We start from the raw sequence: 15,937 nt of genomic DNA on the forward strand, positions 1-15,937 counted from the left end.
GCTATTCGATGTCTAGTATTGTTAATTTTACGAGAAATATCCACAATTTTTTACTAAGTGTTTGTATCAGACGTAAGCCAATAAAGCCTGTAGCGATGTGAAAAGTGTCTTCGGAACGGTTTAGTAGCAAGCGTGGTGAAACTCTGGTCGAGACATTGAGCGACGTGAAAGCCCAAGGATCGCACCTGACCACAGATAACTAATTTCAATAGGGAATTCTTCCCATAAGTCTATCTTCTTTGATAAAAGTTCTCGCGATAACACGGAGTGGCTCGGTTATCGGGGTCCATTAAATTAATACGTGCGCTGGATGTTATCTGTATTTATTCGAGTGACGAGTCGCGGCGGGGGCTACGAACCGCAGACGTTGGTGCAGATGCCAGGGCACCTTTTGCATCGATGACGACGACAGTGATAACACCTGAGCTACGGCGAAGAGCGTGAAGCTCGTCGCGAGGCCGTGGCGTGAATCTCGCGCGAGTTACTCGCGAATAATCGAATATATGACGCTCTGAGACAAAACGTGTCTCGCCGAGCGACGCGTCCCTGAAGAGACACGATGAGAATTCGGTAGCGGACGTTTTTCACGAGGAAGGCGAAGGATACCGCATTTCGTGCCTGCATCACATATCCGTGGCGATCTGCGACACCTGACTCGCGAGATATTGAGTTGGACCTAATGTATGATGCTCACGAAGGTACGGGACATGTGTATCTTTCCATTTTTGGGGGAGGGGGTTAATTATTTTGGAAAAGAAAAAGTCCACGTTTAGCAGTGCGATGAGTATATCCCTCTTGCACTAGTAATCTGCTAGTAGCACTCGATTTTATTATTATTATTTTAGTATTATTAATTTTTTATTAATATTAATATTATTATTACTATTATTAATTTTTTATTAATATTAATATTATTATTACTATTATTAATTTTTTATTAATATTAATATTATTATTACTATTATTAATTTTTTATTAATATTAATATTATTATTACTATTATTAATTTTTTATTAATATTAATATTATTATTACTATTATTAATTTTTTATTAATATTAATATTATTATTACTAATATTAATTTTTTATTAATATTAATATTATTATTACTATTATTAATTTTTTATTAATATTAATATTATTATTACTATTATTAGTATTACTATTACTATTATTATTATTATTATTATTATTATTATTATTAATATTATTATTATTATTATTATTATTATTATTATTATTAAGCGAGTGGTTACCCTTTGGTTACGTATAATAAAGTACACGAAGCAAGAGCGTAGTTACAAGCTATGATAGAATTACAAGGTGCGGACGAAAAGATATGAAATTTCTTAGACGTTCGTGCCTACGATCGGTGATTGATTGTTCCCTGATCGAAACTTAATGCAGCCACGCGGAGGAGTTGAAGCTGCACAGAGCAAATTCGTCGGGGCATCGAATCTTTATCTAATCTCTGTAACTCTCTGCAGCACGAGAGATAAACCGAGGACGTTCTACCGACTCGATTGGACACAGAGTTAAACGTCCGCGAGTGGTAGAAATCGCGGAGCAGACGGTTCCGTAGAACTCACCGCGTCATACAGACTCGGGGTTCAGCCGTCCCGGTAGATGCTCCGAAGTAGCCACCAGCGATCCAGCAATCTGACGCAGGAAAGAGGGAAGAAGATCGCGCGACATTTGGAGAGCTCGCTGCCTCGAGCACGAGACCCCGGGACTTCCCAGCAGAAGGATCCCAGCAAGGGTAAAGTAGCTCCAGCAGCCACTGACACCTCCTAGCCGCAGAAGCAGCTAGCGTAGACATTTCTCGGAGAGTACCAACGCTCGGTTCCCCGGCACCGTTAACTGCGAGTGATTAATGCGCAGGGAGCGACGTGGCAACGAAAGATGCCTCGATAGCCGCCTCGACGAGCAAGGGAACGGGCACGAGGCTCAAGAAGTCCACCAAATCGCGAGTGACGGACAACCGAAGCGTGGCCGTCGGACTGTCGGCCGTCGATCGTCCTGGGACATCGAGAAGCCAGCCGAGGGAACCGCTCGGGCCTGAGCAGGGCAGCTCCAAGGCGACAGAGGATAAATCCATCGAAATGCGTGGAAACCTGAGCGCCGAGAGGCTGCACGGGAACGAGGACATCGACGACATCGACGACGATGTGAGTAGAATTTAGCGCCGATCGTAATTCACTTTAATGCTGACTGATCGCGTTTCAGTACTCCCTGGCAGAGGAGGAAAGAAGGTCCAAGTTCGTACTTGTCGGCTGGGACAGATTTCGTTCGAAGCTGATGATGGTGCTGCTAGTTCTCTTTATCCTGTGGGCTGCTATATACTTCCCTCTAATTGGGTCTTGACGACTAAGTAGTATGACTCACGGCTGGATGGAAGGCGAAAACGATTTTCCCTCGTCACTGCGCTGTCTGCGAAACGACGTGCATGATTTATTCACGAATCCTGAATGCATGCTAATAAGTGGAATAGAATTACCGTGGCACGCTTTTAATTCACGTGTTGCCGATGCCTCGTGCGCGTTGTGTATTAAGTCGCGAGCCTGGACGAGCTCGTAATTACCATAAAGAACGTGTAAATATGTATATAGGATATACCAAGAAATGGAAGAGTATTCCGTATTAGTTATTCTCGAATAAAGACTGTTCTAATGATTGCTAGGGTCGTTCTGAGCGCGAGAAGATATCTAGGAGGATAAATGGAGGTTAGAATATTTCAGCGAGCTGCTGGAACGGATGGGAATTCCTTCTTCCTGTAATTCCTATGCCGCAAGTAATTTATCATTTCGAGACCACTTACGTACCATTTCCATGTCATTTTAAAACGCTTCGCACTACTGTGCAGCTGCAACGGAAGCCGAAATTCCATTAGACTCCGTCCGTGATTGAATTGTAAGTTTCTTGCATACCCGTGCGTAGGTAAAAATCAATTCATGTTTAGTTTCAATTCTAACCGCTAGTTGGATTCGACTCTGAATCGATAACGTTGCACGCGATACAAAATGGTAAGACTCCAGAGCCCCCATCTATTTAAGTACGTGACGAACCTTTACATATGATGAAAGGTGCATTCTATACCTCGTCTGTGACATCACTATGAATTGTACGTGCAGAACTCTGTCGTGTACCGGCTTCTGAAACTATCGATACCGATCCCATCCAGTATCTATAAAATAAAAAAGCAGGAAAACTTGATAAATTAAGCACTAAGTGCGTGCTTCAGCACTGAAAGCGAGAAATCTACAGAAAATCGATCAGTTTGCCTCCCGAGAGGTTTATATATTTATAAAGGGTCCTTTATTTTGAGTAGGTGTCGCCCACGGTATTTCGCTACTAGGAATCGATTCCAATTGGTAAGTATCACGCCCAGCAGGGATCGAATTAAGCGAGCTCGATGTTTGACCATGGAGTCAAGATCACGGGCTGACATCAGTGACGTCACTCTTCCAAGAAGATCGACGAGGCTTTTCGTGAGTATTGAAGTGACCGTGCAACAACCTCGCCAGGGTCGAGCGAGCGTGCCAATGAGAATTCAGAAGGCAAGAGGAAAGTGTGACCGCCTGGAGGCGGCTGAATCGCTGGCCTCAGTTCGTCTTAAATCGCCTACGTCGCGGCAACGCACGGCCCAACTGCGTTGATCTAGATCGAATCGATCCCAGAACGATCCTAGTGTCTGCCAGGGAACCATGAAGACCGGAACCGCGACGGTGCTCCTCGCGATAATTGCGCTGTCTGTGATCGTCGGTAAGTGAAGCATCTGTTTGATTATAAAAATTGTTAATAGACTTCGAAGATTGCGTTAGCGTTAGAGTAACTGAATGTTGCGCGTTGGAATCAAGGCGTAGGAAATGAAGTTTTAGAGAAATTATTAGAAGTGAAAGGAACGCTTCCTGTTTATCATTGAACCGCTAACTTTTCCTTTGGAACTGTAATGAAAGAGAAACGGTTCGAAGCTTCTTAGAACCGTCGAGGCTTTACAATTTTAATTGACAATTTTCTACTTTTGGGTAATTAAAGGTAGAATCTAAGATGAATTCGAAGTATGTATAATAAAACTGAGAGAAGGAAAAACTCTCTGAATCTATGAAAGTATTAAAACATTACGAAAGCGTTGCACAATGTAATACACTAATGTTGTTCGAGAGAAAACGTACGTTATCTCCCATCGAGCGTCCGAACTATTTAAACATTCTCCTATATTTAATCCTTTTTTCTTTACATATCGTCAAGGTTATCTTGAGTTCACGCTCGTAGTCGATCGCGCGATCAAAACACCGAGCAGAAGCGCGAGATTATCCAACGGTAGAAAATAAAAGATAAGTCACAATAGAAAAAGAAACCGAGGAAAAACCCGAGCGGCACCAATACGACCGAACACTAACTTTCTTAAAATCATTAACGTATTATCTGTGTTCTGAATACGAGGGCTGATGCGTTGTTATTCGGCCTGATTATTTGGTATCTCCGGAATGAACGACCATGACGACCCTACGGCAGATTTACCAATAATAGATACAAAGGCGTTCCTCAGGACGAGTCTCCTCGAGGCGGTTCCCATCGTCAAGCATTGCGCACGCGCCGTAGCTTATCCCACGGTTTCAACCGAGAACAAATTAGCTTCCAAAAAAGTCTTTACCAAAGCTTCGACGGTTTACAGTGGACGTGGAGGCAGGATGGAAGTTCTGGAAGAAGAAGGACAAGGACAAGGACGCGGAGACGACGACCACTACCACAACGGTCGCCCCTAGCACAGCAGCTACTCCGACCACTGCTAAGCCGCGAGGTGGTCAAAGCAACGTGGGGCCGGCTGTTATTGGCGCTGGTGACCCTGGCTTGGCTATTGGTGTCGCCTCAACTGGACAGAATATAAGGAACAATGCCCGGCCGAGTAGACCGAACCCAGGAACGGAGGTGGGCTTGGACATCTCGGCTCCGAAGCCGGGTAAACCAGGAGTGGGTGGTAATACCGGGCAGGGGTACAGGGATTGGGCTGCAGACCTAACTGGAGCTGGGGAACCCGGAAGACAGCCACCGAAACTACCTTCCCAGGGACCAGAATTCGACAGGGGAGGTAAATTGAATGGGAATTGTATTCTGGAAAGGATTGTTCTTCAGTTTCACTTAGAAGTTGAGGAATGACTGTTGGGAAAGGTAGAAGAGATAATAATAGCTTCTTTTCTAAAAGGAACGAGACCAGGTGCCGCTCAGGGAGGAGCGGCTGGGCAACCTCAGTCGCCAGGTATGGTATAGCGTTCTATTAGCGAAGGAAATGGTGTAGGATTTATGTGATGGAAGATTTTTGGTGTCTCAGGTGGTAGGCCAACTTCTGCAGTTACCCCAGCACCTCGACCTCAACCTCAGGCTCCACCACAGGTTCAGCCAGCATCGCCAGGTGTGGAGTGGTAGCATTTATCACTGAGAAGAATCGAATGTAAAATTTGTAAGAAACTATTCTCTATTTCAGGCTCCAGACCCTCTTCCGTCCCTGGAAGTCCAACAGGCTTGCCCTCAGGTAAAGAATACCTTTTCACCTGACTACTGTAAGATACAATAGGGGCACTAGTCATCCTCAAACTTTCTCCCTCAAAGGATCACCCACACCCAATGCCAAGCCGATGGGGGCACCAGGGCCAGCACAACCAACTCCCAATCAACCCGGTGGTAATCAAGTATCCACCCTATACGTGGGTCCCCTGAAGCCATCAGGCCCCACGAGCCCATCTCCAGTTAGACCTGGAAGCCCCGGTTCACCAGGGAGCCCTGGATCCCCTGGAAGAACCTGGGCCGACGTTGCTGGTACTGGTAGCAGACCGAACTCCCCCACGCCCTCTCCAAGACAGCCTGGCTATCCCAATCAACCAGGTACATTACACAGAAGAAAGTCCCACAACGCAGTGAATATAAACCACATAATTTCCCGCGTTTCAACAGGACAAGCTCAACCAAGACCCCAGACCCCCACTCAACCAGGGCAATCTAGACCATCCACAGGCGCAATAGCTGCCGGTGGTGCGCTCGCAGGCGGCGCGCTCGCAGGTGCAGCCGTCGCAGGAGCAGCAGCTTCAGACAAGAAGTACTCGAGCAACCCCACCTACAGCAAGGGGAACACCATCACAGACGAGGACCTGGAGAAGCTCTCGGAAGCTCTGTTCATCAAGGACAACAACAACGCGAACAAACATATCACGTTGAACCTGCAGAAGCAGACGACCAGCGGCAGCACAGCAGACGAGGCGTCACAACCGTGAGTTTACAGACAGAGAGTAAGGAGGTGGTTCTAGAGTTGATGAACAATGGAAACTTGCAGGTTGTTCACGGTGAACGCGGAAGGGTTCCAAGGACCGACGGTGCAGAAGGTGATTTCGATCTACGACAACTACCAACCGGACACGAACGTGAACGAGCACATCAGCCCGCTGCAAAGGCAAGAGGAGAGCCTCCTGGTGGACACGTTCCTTAGCACGAACGTGATGTCCGCTGCTATGAGATTTCTGGCGGACAAGGGACAGGTCCGCAAGGATTACTACGACTACAAGGACACGCTGAGGAAGCTGTGGTTCAATTTATTCTCCCGCGGGCAGGGGAAGATCGGTAGCTGCGGTTTCGAGCATGTCTTCATGGCGGAGCTTAAGAACGTGCCTACTGGCACCGAGGTGGTGGGCCTGCACAATTGGATCTTCTTTAGCAAGGAGGAGGCCACCGGGAAAGTGAACTACAGTGGGTACTTGAAGAAGGTCGACTTGGGGAATGTAAGCTATTTTGCTTTCGAGTAATTAGAAAGGGTGAAAGTCTTTTGAGAGTTGACCTCCTCGAGGTCTTCGAAATCTATGAATTTATTCTTCACCCTGAATACCTCGAGGGGGTACAATTCTGATGGCTCTTTAGCAAAAATTGCTCAAAGTACATGTGCCATTTATCGCATCCTTTTACAGAAAGCTTCCATCGTCAAAGTACGCACGAAATACAACGGATATGACAAACCAGTGACGACCATATTCGTGGGTACCTCGCCCGAGCTGGAGATGGCGTTGTACACGGTGTGCTTTTACGCACGCCCGGATGGTAACTGTCCGGTGTCCCTGGGAGGGACGAAATTCGACATCGTCACGCACAAGTTCAAGTACAGAGGCAACGACCTCGTAGGGACCGCGTATCCTGACATATAAGTCGTTCAAAAGATGTAAAATACGCGACGATTGCTAAAGAGACTACTCGACGTTGCGTACGTTTCGAGATATCCGATTCTCAGCGAAGCTTTCTCACTGATTACAAAACGTTCACTTTATAAAGTTTGTTTGCATGAGTTTACCCCGAGATGCTTGGAAACATTTTCAGTTAATAAAAGTTTGCGTTCAAAAGCAGTCGTAAGAATTTGCCACGTGTAAAGAAACTCGATCCCAAAACACGCTCGATCCGAGCTCGCGGAACGGCGGTCGAACGTATCATCTGAGCAGCGCCAATCTCGAATAAACAGATAACGTTCAATAATGGGATCGAAGGAGGGGGAAGGAGCAATAAACTAACCGAGGGCATCGCGATGGGGGGGCTGTCAGTTGATCCGCAGATTTTGTAACGAGGACGAGAATGCACGCGATTCTACGCACTGTCTGTAGACACAGACACCCGCGTTTTCATTGGACAAATAATCAAGCGGTGCGGGTCGTTTATCGACCGAGCGTCCACGCGCGATCGTATCACAGTGAGCATGGTGTTTATGGATACAGACAAAGGATGCAACGCCACTTCGAAGGTATTTCGTGTCTACTCCTCATTCATCATATTGTATTCTATCGTAACTGATAGTTCCAACGGTACCGCATAACAATAAACGAAGCATTTTTAATGAACTTGATGGTAATTAAGTGCACGGTAACACTGGCGAGAAAAACGATCCGAGAAATTATAGAATTACCGTTTGAGCGCGTTTGAAATTCCCGCGCGGCGTCGCTAATGGCCACTAACGTCTCCCTGTGCAGGAGCTTTCAAACCGAGAAGACGAAAGTACGGTTTTATGGAATAATTTATCGTTACCTCGCTGGAATTTCTGCTCTCTGACCTCCATGGCCTCAGGGACACAGGCGCAGGTCAATGTCACACACGTCCGAACACTTAATTCGCGATATAAACGCTCGAAACTTTCAACGTAACGACGACACATTTTCACTCCACGAGTCCTCACGCGCAACTGGTCGCGACTCGCGTGAAGCTCGAGGGTATGTCGTAACGCGCATGCGCGGTAAATTCAAACTGAAAACTACTCGAGAGTTTCTACTAGCGGCAATATAAACCTAAATAAAATACATTTAACGATGGAAATTATAAGTATTTAGAATGACGAAATAAAGAATTGTGAATTAACCTAATTTTAGTTTAATTATCCCGTTCTGTGATTGTATCCGGTTTCGTATAAAAGCGTTGATTAATCGTTTATGTAAACTTATTATACGTTGCATAAAGAACCTGCATGTTTACGCGAAAGAATCGCGATACGATCGTTATCGCGCGGTAAATAAAAGCAAAGCGTTTACAATGTCGCATTCGATCAGAAGGATGAAGATAACGAGCGCAACGGAAATAATTTTTCCGTTATTGCGCAACGTGATATTATTTTAAGAAAAAAAGCATGATGTGGCGGAATGAATTTAATACACGGTTATCGGACTATTTGCAAGTGGATGCGAATAATGTTCCTCTCGCTACTTTCTGTTTTTGTTTCCAGTACCAAAAGAATACCTGCAGATACGATCTGAAAACAGCAATTTCTATCGACTGGTTACCGCTTACAGAGAGCTCGGTCATAAACAAGCCGATATAGATCCTATCGCGCCGAAGAAACCGATTCCACTGGTGGAGTTAAGTCCAGAGAGATTTGGCCTGCGTTTAAAAGATAAAGTCTCTTTCAAAGGAATCTTAACAACGGGACGAGAGGAGGGAACAGTGGAAGAAGCTTTAGAATTCTTGCACAACACGTACAGCGGTACAATAGGTCTTGAATTTAGCTACTTGGAGGTACTACTTAATACCTGACTGAAATAAAGAAGCTCCTACAGAAAAACATTCGTTGGAATAGCTCAGAAAGTGAAAACAGATCTGCTTAGATAGTCCGTAGAGTAGAATAGAAAGTTCATAGAACATTTATCTCGTTGTAGAAGATCTAATTGGCTGATTTGTATTAATGTCTGCACAGACCGAGGAAGAGAGAGAATGGTTCGCAGAAACCGCGGAGAAATCCGTGGCGGATGTGCTGGAAGACGAAACTCGCGTGGCCATAGCAAAGGAAATGCTCAAGAGCCAGGCTTTCGATAACTTTTTAGGCATCAAGTTCGTGAGCCTGAAGAGATATGGGGGCGAAGGCGCCGAGAGCATGATGGCCTTTTTCCACGAATTCTTCCAGCTGTGTGTCCATGGTAAACGAATATAGGTCGCATCGATCCCATCCTGCCATTTAAAAACGAACTCTGAGTTCAATAAACCAAGCATCTTCGTTGCAGACGACTTGAAGTATGTAGTGCTCTGTATGCCTCATCGTGGTCGTCTCAACTTCCTTACGGGGATGCTGAACTTCCCGCCAGAGAAGCTGTTTCGCAAGCTCAGGGGGCTTTCCGAGTTCCCTAACGGCAACACTGAGAACGTTACCGGCGACGTGATCAGTCACCTGGTGTCTTCTACCGACCTCGACATCCACGGGAAGGACCTTCATGTGACGATGCTGCGGAATCCCTCCCATCTGGAGGCGGTGAATCCCATCTCGATGGGGAAGACTCGGGGTATGATGCAAGTCATTAAGGACGGGGCTTACAGCGAGGACGAGAATTCGCAGTGGAGCGATAAAGTCTTGAACATTCAAGTAAGTTATAAGCTCCTAGTTGTGGGAATTACAATTCATCTGGTGTAGATCTGAGGTAAATGAAGAGGAGATTGCTTCAGCCGTGCTGAACTTTATCAAGCTGTGAGATTTAACTTTGATCTCAGGTCCACGGAGACGCGGCTTACGCTGCCCAAGGCGTTGACCAAGAATGTCTGGCCCTATCCGGAGTTCCCCACTTCGAGATAGGTGGAACGGTTCATCTGGTCATCAACAATCAACTGGGCTTCACGACTCCAGCTTCCAGGGGAAGGTCCTCGAGATATTGCACGGATCTGGCGAAGATGATTTCTGCCCCAGTGATTCACGTGAACGGAGATGATCCTGAGGTGCAGAATATACGTTTCTTCAACTGCTCTGTTATGCGCATTGCGAAACAAATCAGATCTTTAAGTGAAAATATCATAGATGGTGGTTCGAGCCACTAGAATAGCCTTCCAGTATCAGCGGAGGTTCAGGAAGGACGTTTTCGTGGACGTAAACTGTTTTAGAAGATGGGGCCACAACGAACTGGACGACCCACTCTTCACGAACCCTATTATCTATAAGATTATACAAAGTCGCCCGTAAGTATTCTTCAGCTAAATCCGTGCTCAGAAAATGTGGAAATAATCTTCTCTCCCACTAGATCAGTACCGAATCGATATTTAGAGGAGCTCGTGAAAGCTAACGTATTTTCGGCGGAGGAAGCTAAGAACACTGTTCAGGAGCATAACGATTGGTTGAATCAAGCTTTGATGGAAGTTGACAATTATATCCCACAGCCTGCGTACTTCGCAGGCGTGTGGAAAGGAATACAGCAAGCTGATGCGAGCGTGACACAATGGGACACAGGAGTGGATATAAATCTATTGAAACTCATAGCTGAGAAGAGTGTTCGCATTGATGACAACTCGGTGAGATCACATCATATGTTCGCTTCACATTCTGCCCTAAATTCGAATTTCCTAATTTATTAAACACCCTTTCTCGCCACGCAACAGATAATTCATCCACAATTGATGAAGAGTCACATCCAGTCTCGACTGAAGAAAGTCGACAGTGGTGAGCACTTGGACTGGGCCACCGCAGAAGCGTTAGCCATTGGAACTTTGCTGTACCAAGGTTACAATGTCAGAATTAGTGGGCAGGATGTGGGTCGAGGAACATTTTCCCACAGACACGCCATGCTTGTTGATCAATCCACTGGAGGTACTTGGGAATCTACCCGTCACAGATTCATAGAACTTGTTAATTAATCCTCAACGATGGTTCTAGGCATACAGATATCGCTGAACTCGATGGTGGAGGGCCAAACAGGGAAGCTAGAGTTGGCTAACAGTATCTTATCGGAAGAGGCAGTTCTGGGATACGAATATGGTATGAGCATAGCTTCGCCAACCACTCTGACCATTTGGGAGGCCCAGTTCGGAGACTTCTTTAATGGGGCGCAAATAATTATCGACACTTTTGTAACCAGCGGAGAAGCAAAGTGGATGTTGAGTAGTGGTCTCACGTTGCTTCTGCCACATGGTTACGATGGTGCTGGCCCTGAGCACAGCTCCTGTAGGATGGAAAGGTTCCTGCAACTAACGGACAGCAAGGAAGACAAGCCTGATGGCGATGACGTTAATATGCACGTGGTGAACCCCACGAATCCAGCTCAGTACTTTCATCTACTAAGAAGACAAGTAAGAGAACGAGTTTTCTATTTCCAAAACGACTCCTGAGTTACAAATTTCCTACGTTTATGCTTCCCAGATGCTGAGAAACTTCCGAAAACCGTTAATAATAGTGGCTCCAAAAATATTACTGCGTCATGTAGCTGCGACATCGCCTTTCCGAGAGATGGGACCACAAACTAGGTTTAAAAGTGTTATAGGTATACTATGGATAAAGCAGCTGATTCTGTTGTCTATGGTCTAACGACAAATAATTCTACGATTTCCGATAGGAGATGAGAAAGTGAAGGAGTCGGACGTGAACACGGTGATTTTAGTTAATGGGAAGCACTATTATGAGCTGGAGAATTACAGAGACAGCACGGAACAGAGCAACGTGGCTATCATTAGGCTGGAAAGCTTGTGTCCCTTTCCGATTCATGAATTACTAGAAGAGCTCCGCAGATATGAACATGCGAAAAGTAAGAGAACATACATTTTTATACCATTCTGGAATGTGAATGTAATTATTTCCTGCAGCTTTTATATGGAGTCAAGAAGAACCGCAAAATATGGGAGCATGGAGCTTTGTCAAGCCTCGCTTCGAAAACTTATGCGGTAGACAAGTGAGCGAATCTTGAGTTCAAGTTTATTTAAATGATATTTCTATTGCACTTTTATAGAAATGAAATTATGATTTGCAGTTGAAGTACTGTGGTCGTAGACCTACGGCTGCACCAGCTGTCGGTGAAGGGCAGTTACATCAACGAGAAGCTCGAGAAGTTATCGTGAAGCCCTTTGGTATGAAGTGACTTCTGAAATCTAATTTTCAATAAACTAGACTTTCAGGAGACAGCTCCAATGAATTTGTTTACAGAAACAAATTTAATAGGAGCTTGTTATACTCTATTTTATTTGTACACATGATTCAACTGCTGCCATCATTCATTTGTATAACATTATTGTACACTATATTACGAAATAAGTTATTTACACGATCTTGAGCGATCATTATTACACTGCTTTGATAAATTCAGTATACTATCGAATGCAATTCTTTGAAGAATATACATTGAAAAGAATCGTCTTTTACCATTAATTAAGTACCCTCGGTTTCCTAGTTCCGTTACCGTTCCGTTAAACCTTTAATCTTCCAAGCAACATTTTTACAATTCTTTCGAAGCAAGATATTAGCTTTTTAAATAATTTGTTTTCATTAAATACGGCGACGAAATTAAGTTTCGATCGTGTTAAAAGGAAGTTTACCTTAGCAGTCAATCATTGCTGGTATTCTCTGCATCTAATCGTTCGTGTTCCTTTTTTATAAGGGCCTCCAATTCATCCTGGAAAGAGACACAGTTAAATCGAATTACGTCTGTGAACTTACGTTAAAGAATAGCGCGAGAAGCGAAACCTACCCCCCAGTCCAATTTCTCAGCTAATAGTTGGCAGCCAGTGTCGCAGTCGCCTAACCAGGCAACATCGCGACCGCCATGCGAACTTCGCGTATCAAAAACTAAGCCTTGTCGTAATCCTAGAAGTCGCGATAGACGATCTTGCGTGCCTACTTTTTCTTTGTTGATAAGTAGGCGCGTGCAATTAGGACGTACCCTTGAAAATAAAGTCATCATTTTAATTTCTCTAGACTAGGCTTTAAGGAACACACTCCACTGTTCAAGAAACACACCTGTCTACCAAGGATGCGAAAGGCTGAACAACCAGGCTTGATCCCATAATTATTAAAAGATCCGCTTGCGCGAAGTCCCGATCAGCGAGAGAATGAAAACGCTCCGGTAACATCTCTCCAAAGAACACTATATCGGGTTTCACCACACCCTCGTCGCATTCTTCGCATTTCGGAACAACACCTTCAATAATTTTTGCTGAAAACAGTTACCATTAAATCGCATACCTGTTCTACAATTTTACAATGCTTCTGACGTATGTGAGAAAGTAAGAATCCTTACCCTTCATCCACGGGAGTGTGTACGGTGCTCTACACTTAAGGCATCGACCCGTATGGAATGTTCCATGAGCTTCGACTAATTTCTCAGGAGGCAAGCCAGCCATTCGTTCTAGCGTGTCAATATTTTGTGTGTAATGCCGCAAAAGCAATCCCTTCTCCCATAACAGGCGAATAAAGTAATGGCTCGGCGTAGGCTTGAAGCCTTCGGGCAGCAATTCTCGTGCGAGCATGAAAAATGGCTCTGGATTTTCTTTAAAGAAGTCTAGCTCAAAGATAGCTTGCGGATGAGGCAAATTATATTTCTCTAAGTTGTGATAAAGCCCGCTCGACGGTGAACGAAAATCCGGAATTCCTGCAGCTGCGAACGACAAACGATTACGTACCTTAGGAAATGTCTACTCATCGTCCAAACCAGATGTTCATGAAAACTTACAGGTGGAGATACCAGCTCCGGCCATGGTGATAATTTTACAATTCTCGTTCTCTTTTATATATTCTATTATACCATTTATACTGAGCTCGCGAAGGACCTTCTGCTGAGACTGGTCGTCATAGTCTGACGAATCCAGGAGCCTCAACTTCTGGGCCAAATATTTACGAAGCTTTTCCATATCGGAATCTTCTACCTCCTCCTGCTCTGACGAACTGTTAGCTGCCTCCGCATTTGGTTTCTTCCCTAATGTGAACGAATCAATAATATTCTCGTTAACAGTCGATCAGAAACATAATGTAAAAAGGTGTTAGTAGTCGCAGAAAACGTGACATGCACTGTTAACACTTTCAAGGCAAGGGGGCACTCAAATAGATCATTTGACAAGCAAACATATTGTACCCACTGAAGTTAAAACACGTGAGTATAGAATTTCGCCAGAAACGTTGGACAAACAATTGCCGTTGATGGCTGATTAAAGGAAATATGATCTGCGAAAACATATTAGCCTGTCGTAAACAGACATCGACATTTTGCAACTGCATTGTGAGGCGGTATGCTTGTACACGTGACGCGACGATTACCTGAGTATTTTATCCTTTAATTTACTAATCCGAACGATCGAAAATAGCAGATAACGACATCGGACAATACTTCACTATCCTAATTCGCTTAAACCATTTGATTTAATTACGAAAACTCCACGCTTTCATGGATGACACTTAACCTCTACCGCAACCATGTCGCGCCCACTTGAGTTACACTGTTATCAGCTCATATGCCATAAAAGAAACACGAAAATATCTACAGAGAGAATAGAATCTCAGTGACAACAACTATACGATTTATTACCCGGTGATCGATTGACATTTTGAATCATAATCGTAGGTAGCTCTATTGTCATAAATAACTCATGAAAGTGAAGCATGGAAAAATCTTATTCGTACAAAGTTGCGATAAAGGAAATTTTCAGCGAGATACTATATGACAGAAAAGATTTGTCACTTCGAACAAGTGACAGTTTGAAAACATTACCATTTTCCTTGTCATCGTTGTGCTCGGATTCGGACATATTTTTAAGTTCGAGCAAGCGGAGCAAGTTCGTCAATGAAGCTTAATGGGAATTTGTGCGAGCTAGAAGCGCGGCACTGGAATGAGAGGTCTTTTTTTTAGAATTCGCTTGAGCGTTACGATTAAAACTGACTATCGAGTGACTAGCTCGCATTCGATCAAATATATCACGTATGAAATATATGCTGTGAGTTTTGGGGACCCTGTACCTTCTTCTCTCTTATAATTAACGAAATCTTTAAAAATCCGATTGTTACATTTGTTCACACACTTCTAGCCAGTATTTTGAATAAAAACTGATAAAAACGATGTAAACTTTCTGTTAGAATCAGTTAGAACTAATTCTGGTGACATCTGGGGTTTAATTTTTTGACTAATGATTTTTAACGATAGAGAACAGATGTGCAAGGGTGGGGATGATGGGCGTTTGAATTCGTAAATTTAAAAATTGAATTATGGAAACTTAGGGAAATCGCCTTCACCGATTTTAAACGTTTTAAATGCAATATTTCAGCTCCCTGATAAAAGGTATTAACTTTTATTTCTATTTTTAAAGACTTCTGGCTTGCAATTTGTCTTGAGAGTACCATCCTATCAAATCACTCGAGAAATAAGTAATTTAGGATTTTATTTAAAAAAAAAAGTAAACGTCGTAGGGTCAACAACAGCTTAGATACTCTACAAGAAATTTTGACGCCAAATTATAACTGGGCATTCTTCAGACAATGTACTACCAAAATATAAAAAAAAATATATTTTTTAATGACAGGGTACCCCTCAATGACACGTAATTAAGGGGTAATCACATAGACATATATAGACGTAGCGTAAGCTGAGGGGGGTGGCAAGGTTCGCGGTAAGGGGAGCGATATGAGTAAATCTGGTAACGCAGTGATTATAATCCCCCGCCTTATAATCCCCCTTGCTGATAGTCCCAGCTTCTGCT

The 15,937-nt window shown here is 44.1% G+C and overlaps 6 protein-coding genes across 11 annotated transcripts in view; 4 read left to right on the forward strand and 2 right to left on the reverse strand.

The window, feature by feature from the left end:
• The window catches only part of LOC143377468 (cell growth regulator with RING finger domain protein 1), a 47,990-nt gene extending 39,665 nt beyond the window's left edge, over positions 1 to 8,325 (reverse strand). The window contains exon 1 of the mRNA XM_076828717.1: positions 8,051 to 8,325. The gene's annotated coding sequence lies outside the window, so the exon portion shown is untranslated. The remainder of the gene's footprint in view (positions 1 to 8,050) is intronic.
• On the forward strand, positions 64 to 2,674 carry LOC143377477 (uncharacterized). Its single transcript, XM_076828730.1, has 5 exons — positions 64 to 370; positions 427 to 698; positions 1,489 to 1,760; positions 1,883 to 2,169; positions 2,228 to 2,674. Exons 3-5 carry the CDS (start codon positions 1,628 to 1,630, stop codon positions 2,363 to 2,365), a joined length of 558 nt encoding a protein of 185 aa, XP_076684845.1. The 5' UTR covers positions 64 to 370; positions 427 to 698; positions 1,489 to 1,627; the 3' UTR covers positions 2,366 to 2,674.
• Positions 3,541 to 7,380, forward strand: LOC143377462 (uncharacterized). The gene is made up of 9 exons (XM_076828701.1): positions 3,541 to 3,763; positions 4,677 to 5,090; positions 5,205 to 5,258; positions 5,331 to 5,411; positions 5,484 to 5,531; positions 5,609 to 5,881; positions 5,951 to 6,263; positions 6,327 to 6,768; positions 6,952 to 7,380. The coding sequence occupies exons 1-9, from the start codon at positions 3,706 to 3,708 to the stop codon at positions 7,183 to 7,185; spliced, it is 1,917 nt and encodes a 638-aa protein (XP_076684816.1). The 5' UTR covers positions 3,541 to 3,705; the 3' UTR covers positions 7,186 to 7,380.
• LOC143377457 (putative 2-oxoadipate dehydrogenase complex component E1 homolog) lies at positions 7,604 to 12,524 on the forward strand. Its single transcript, XM_076828688.1, has 13 exons — positions 7,604 to 7,769; positions 8,739 to 9,028; positions 9,207 to 9,426; positions 9,511 to 9,866; positions 9,992 to 10,213; positions 10,293 to 10,450; positions 10,513 to 10,780; positions 10,868 to 11,075; positions 11,142 to 11,554; positions 11,625 to 11,745; positions 11,818 to 12,006; positions 12,065 to 12,150; positions 12,229 to 12,524. Exons 1-13 carry the CDS (start codon positions 7,604 to 7,606, stop codon positions 12,334 to 12,336), a joined length of 2,805 nt encoding a protein of 934 aa, XP_076684803.1. The 3' UTR covers positions 12,337 to 12,524.
• On the reverse strand, positions 8,680 to 15,326 carry Sirt2 (Sirtuin 2). Of its 6 annotated transcripts, none has more exons than XM_076828709.1 (7): positions 14,327 to 14,423; positions 13,924 to 14,166; positions 13,492 to 13,848; positions 13,212 to 13,407; positions 12,943 to 13,135; positions 12,791 to 12,867; positions 8,680 to 10,208 (listed from the first exon to the last, which is right to left on the reverse strand). In XM_076828709.1, the coding sequence occupies exons 1-6, from the start codon at positions 14,421 to 14,423 to the stop codon at positions 12,799 to 12,801; spliced, it is 1,155 nt and encodes a 384-aa protein (XP_076684824.1). In that variant the 3' UTR covers positions 8,680 to 10,208; positions 12,791 to 12,798. The 6 variants fall into 6 exon arrangements, with proteins under 6 accessions (XP_076684824.1, XP_076684826.1, XP_076684825.1 ...); XM_076828711.1 differs by lacking the exons at positions 8,680 to 10,208; positions 14,327 to 14,423 and adding exons at positions 14,956 to 15,068; positions 15,201 to 15,326 and having other exon boundaries at positions 12,655 to 12,867; XM_076828710.1 differs by lacking the exons at positions 8,680 to 10,208; positions 14,327 to 14,423 and adding an exon at positions 14,956 to 15,153 and having other exon boundaries at positions 12,655 to 12,867.
• Positions 14,291 to 15,937, forward strand: part of LOC143377459 (uncharacterized) — a 36,512-nt gene continuing 34,865 nt past the window's right edge. The window contains exon 1 of the mRNA XM_076828696.1: positions 14,291 to 14,340. The gene's annotated coding sequence lies outside the window, so the exon portion shown is untranslated. The remainder of the gene's footprint in view (positions 14,341 to 15,937) is intronic.

This window comes from Andrena cerasifolii, chromosome 16 (assembly GCF_050908995.1).
Source record: "Andrena cerasifolii isolate SP2316 chromosome 16, iyAndCera1_principal, whole genome shotgun sequence".
Lineage (NCBI taxonomy): Eukaryota > Metazoa > Arthropoda > Insecta > Hymenoptera > Andrenidae > Andrena > Andrena cerasifolii.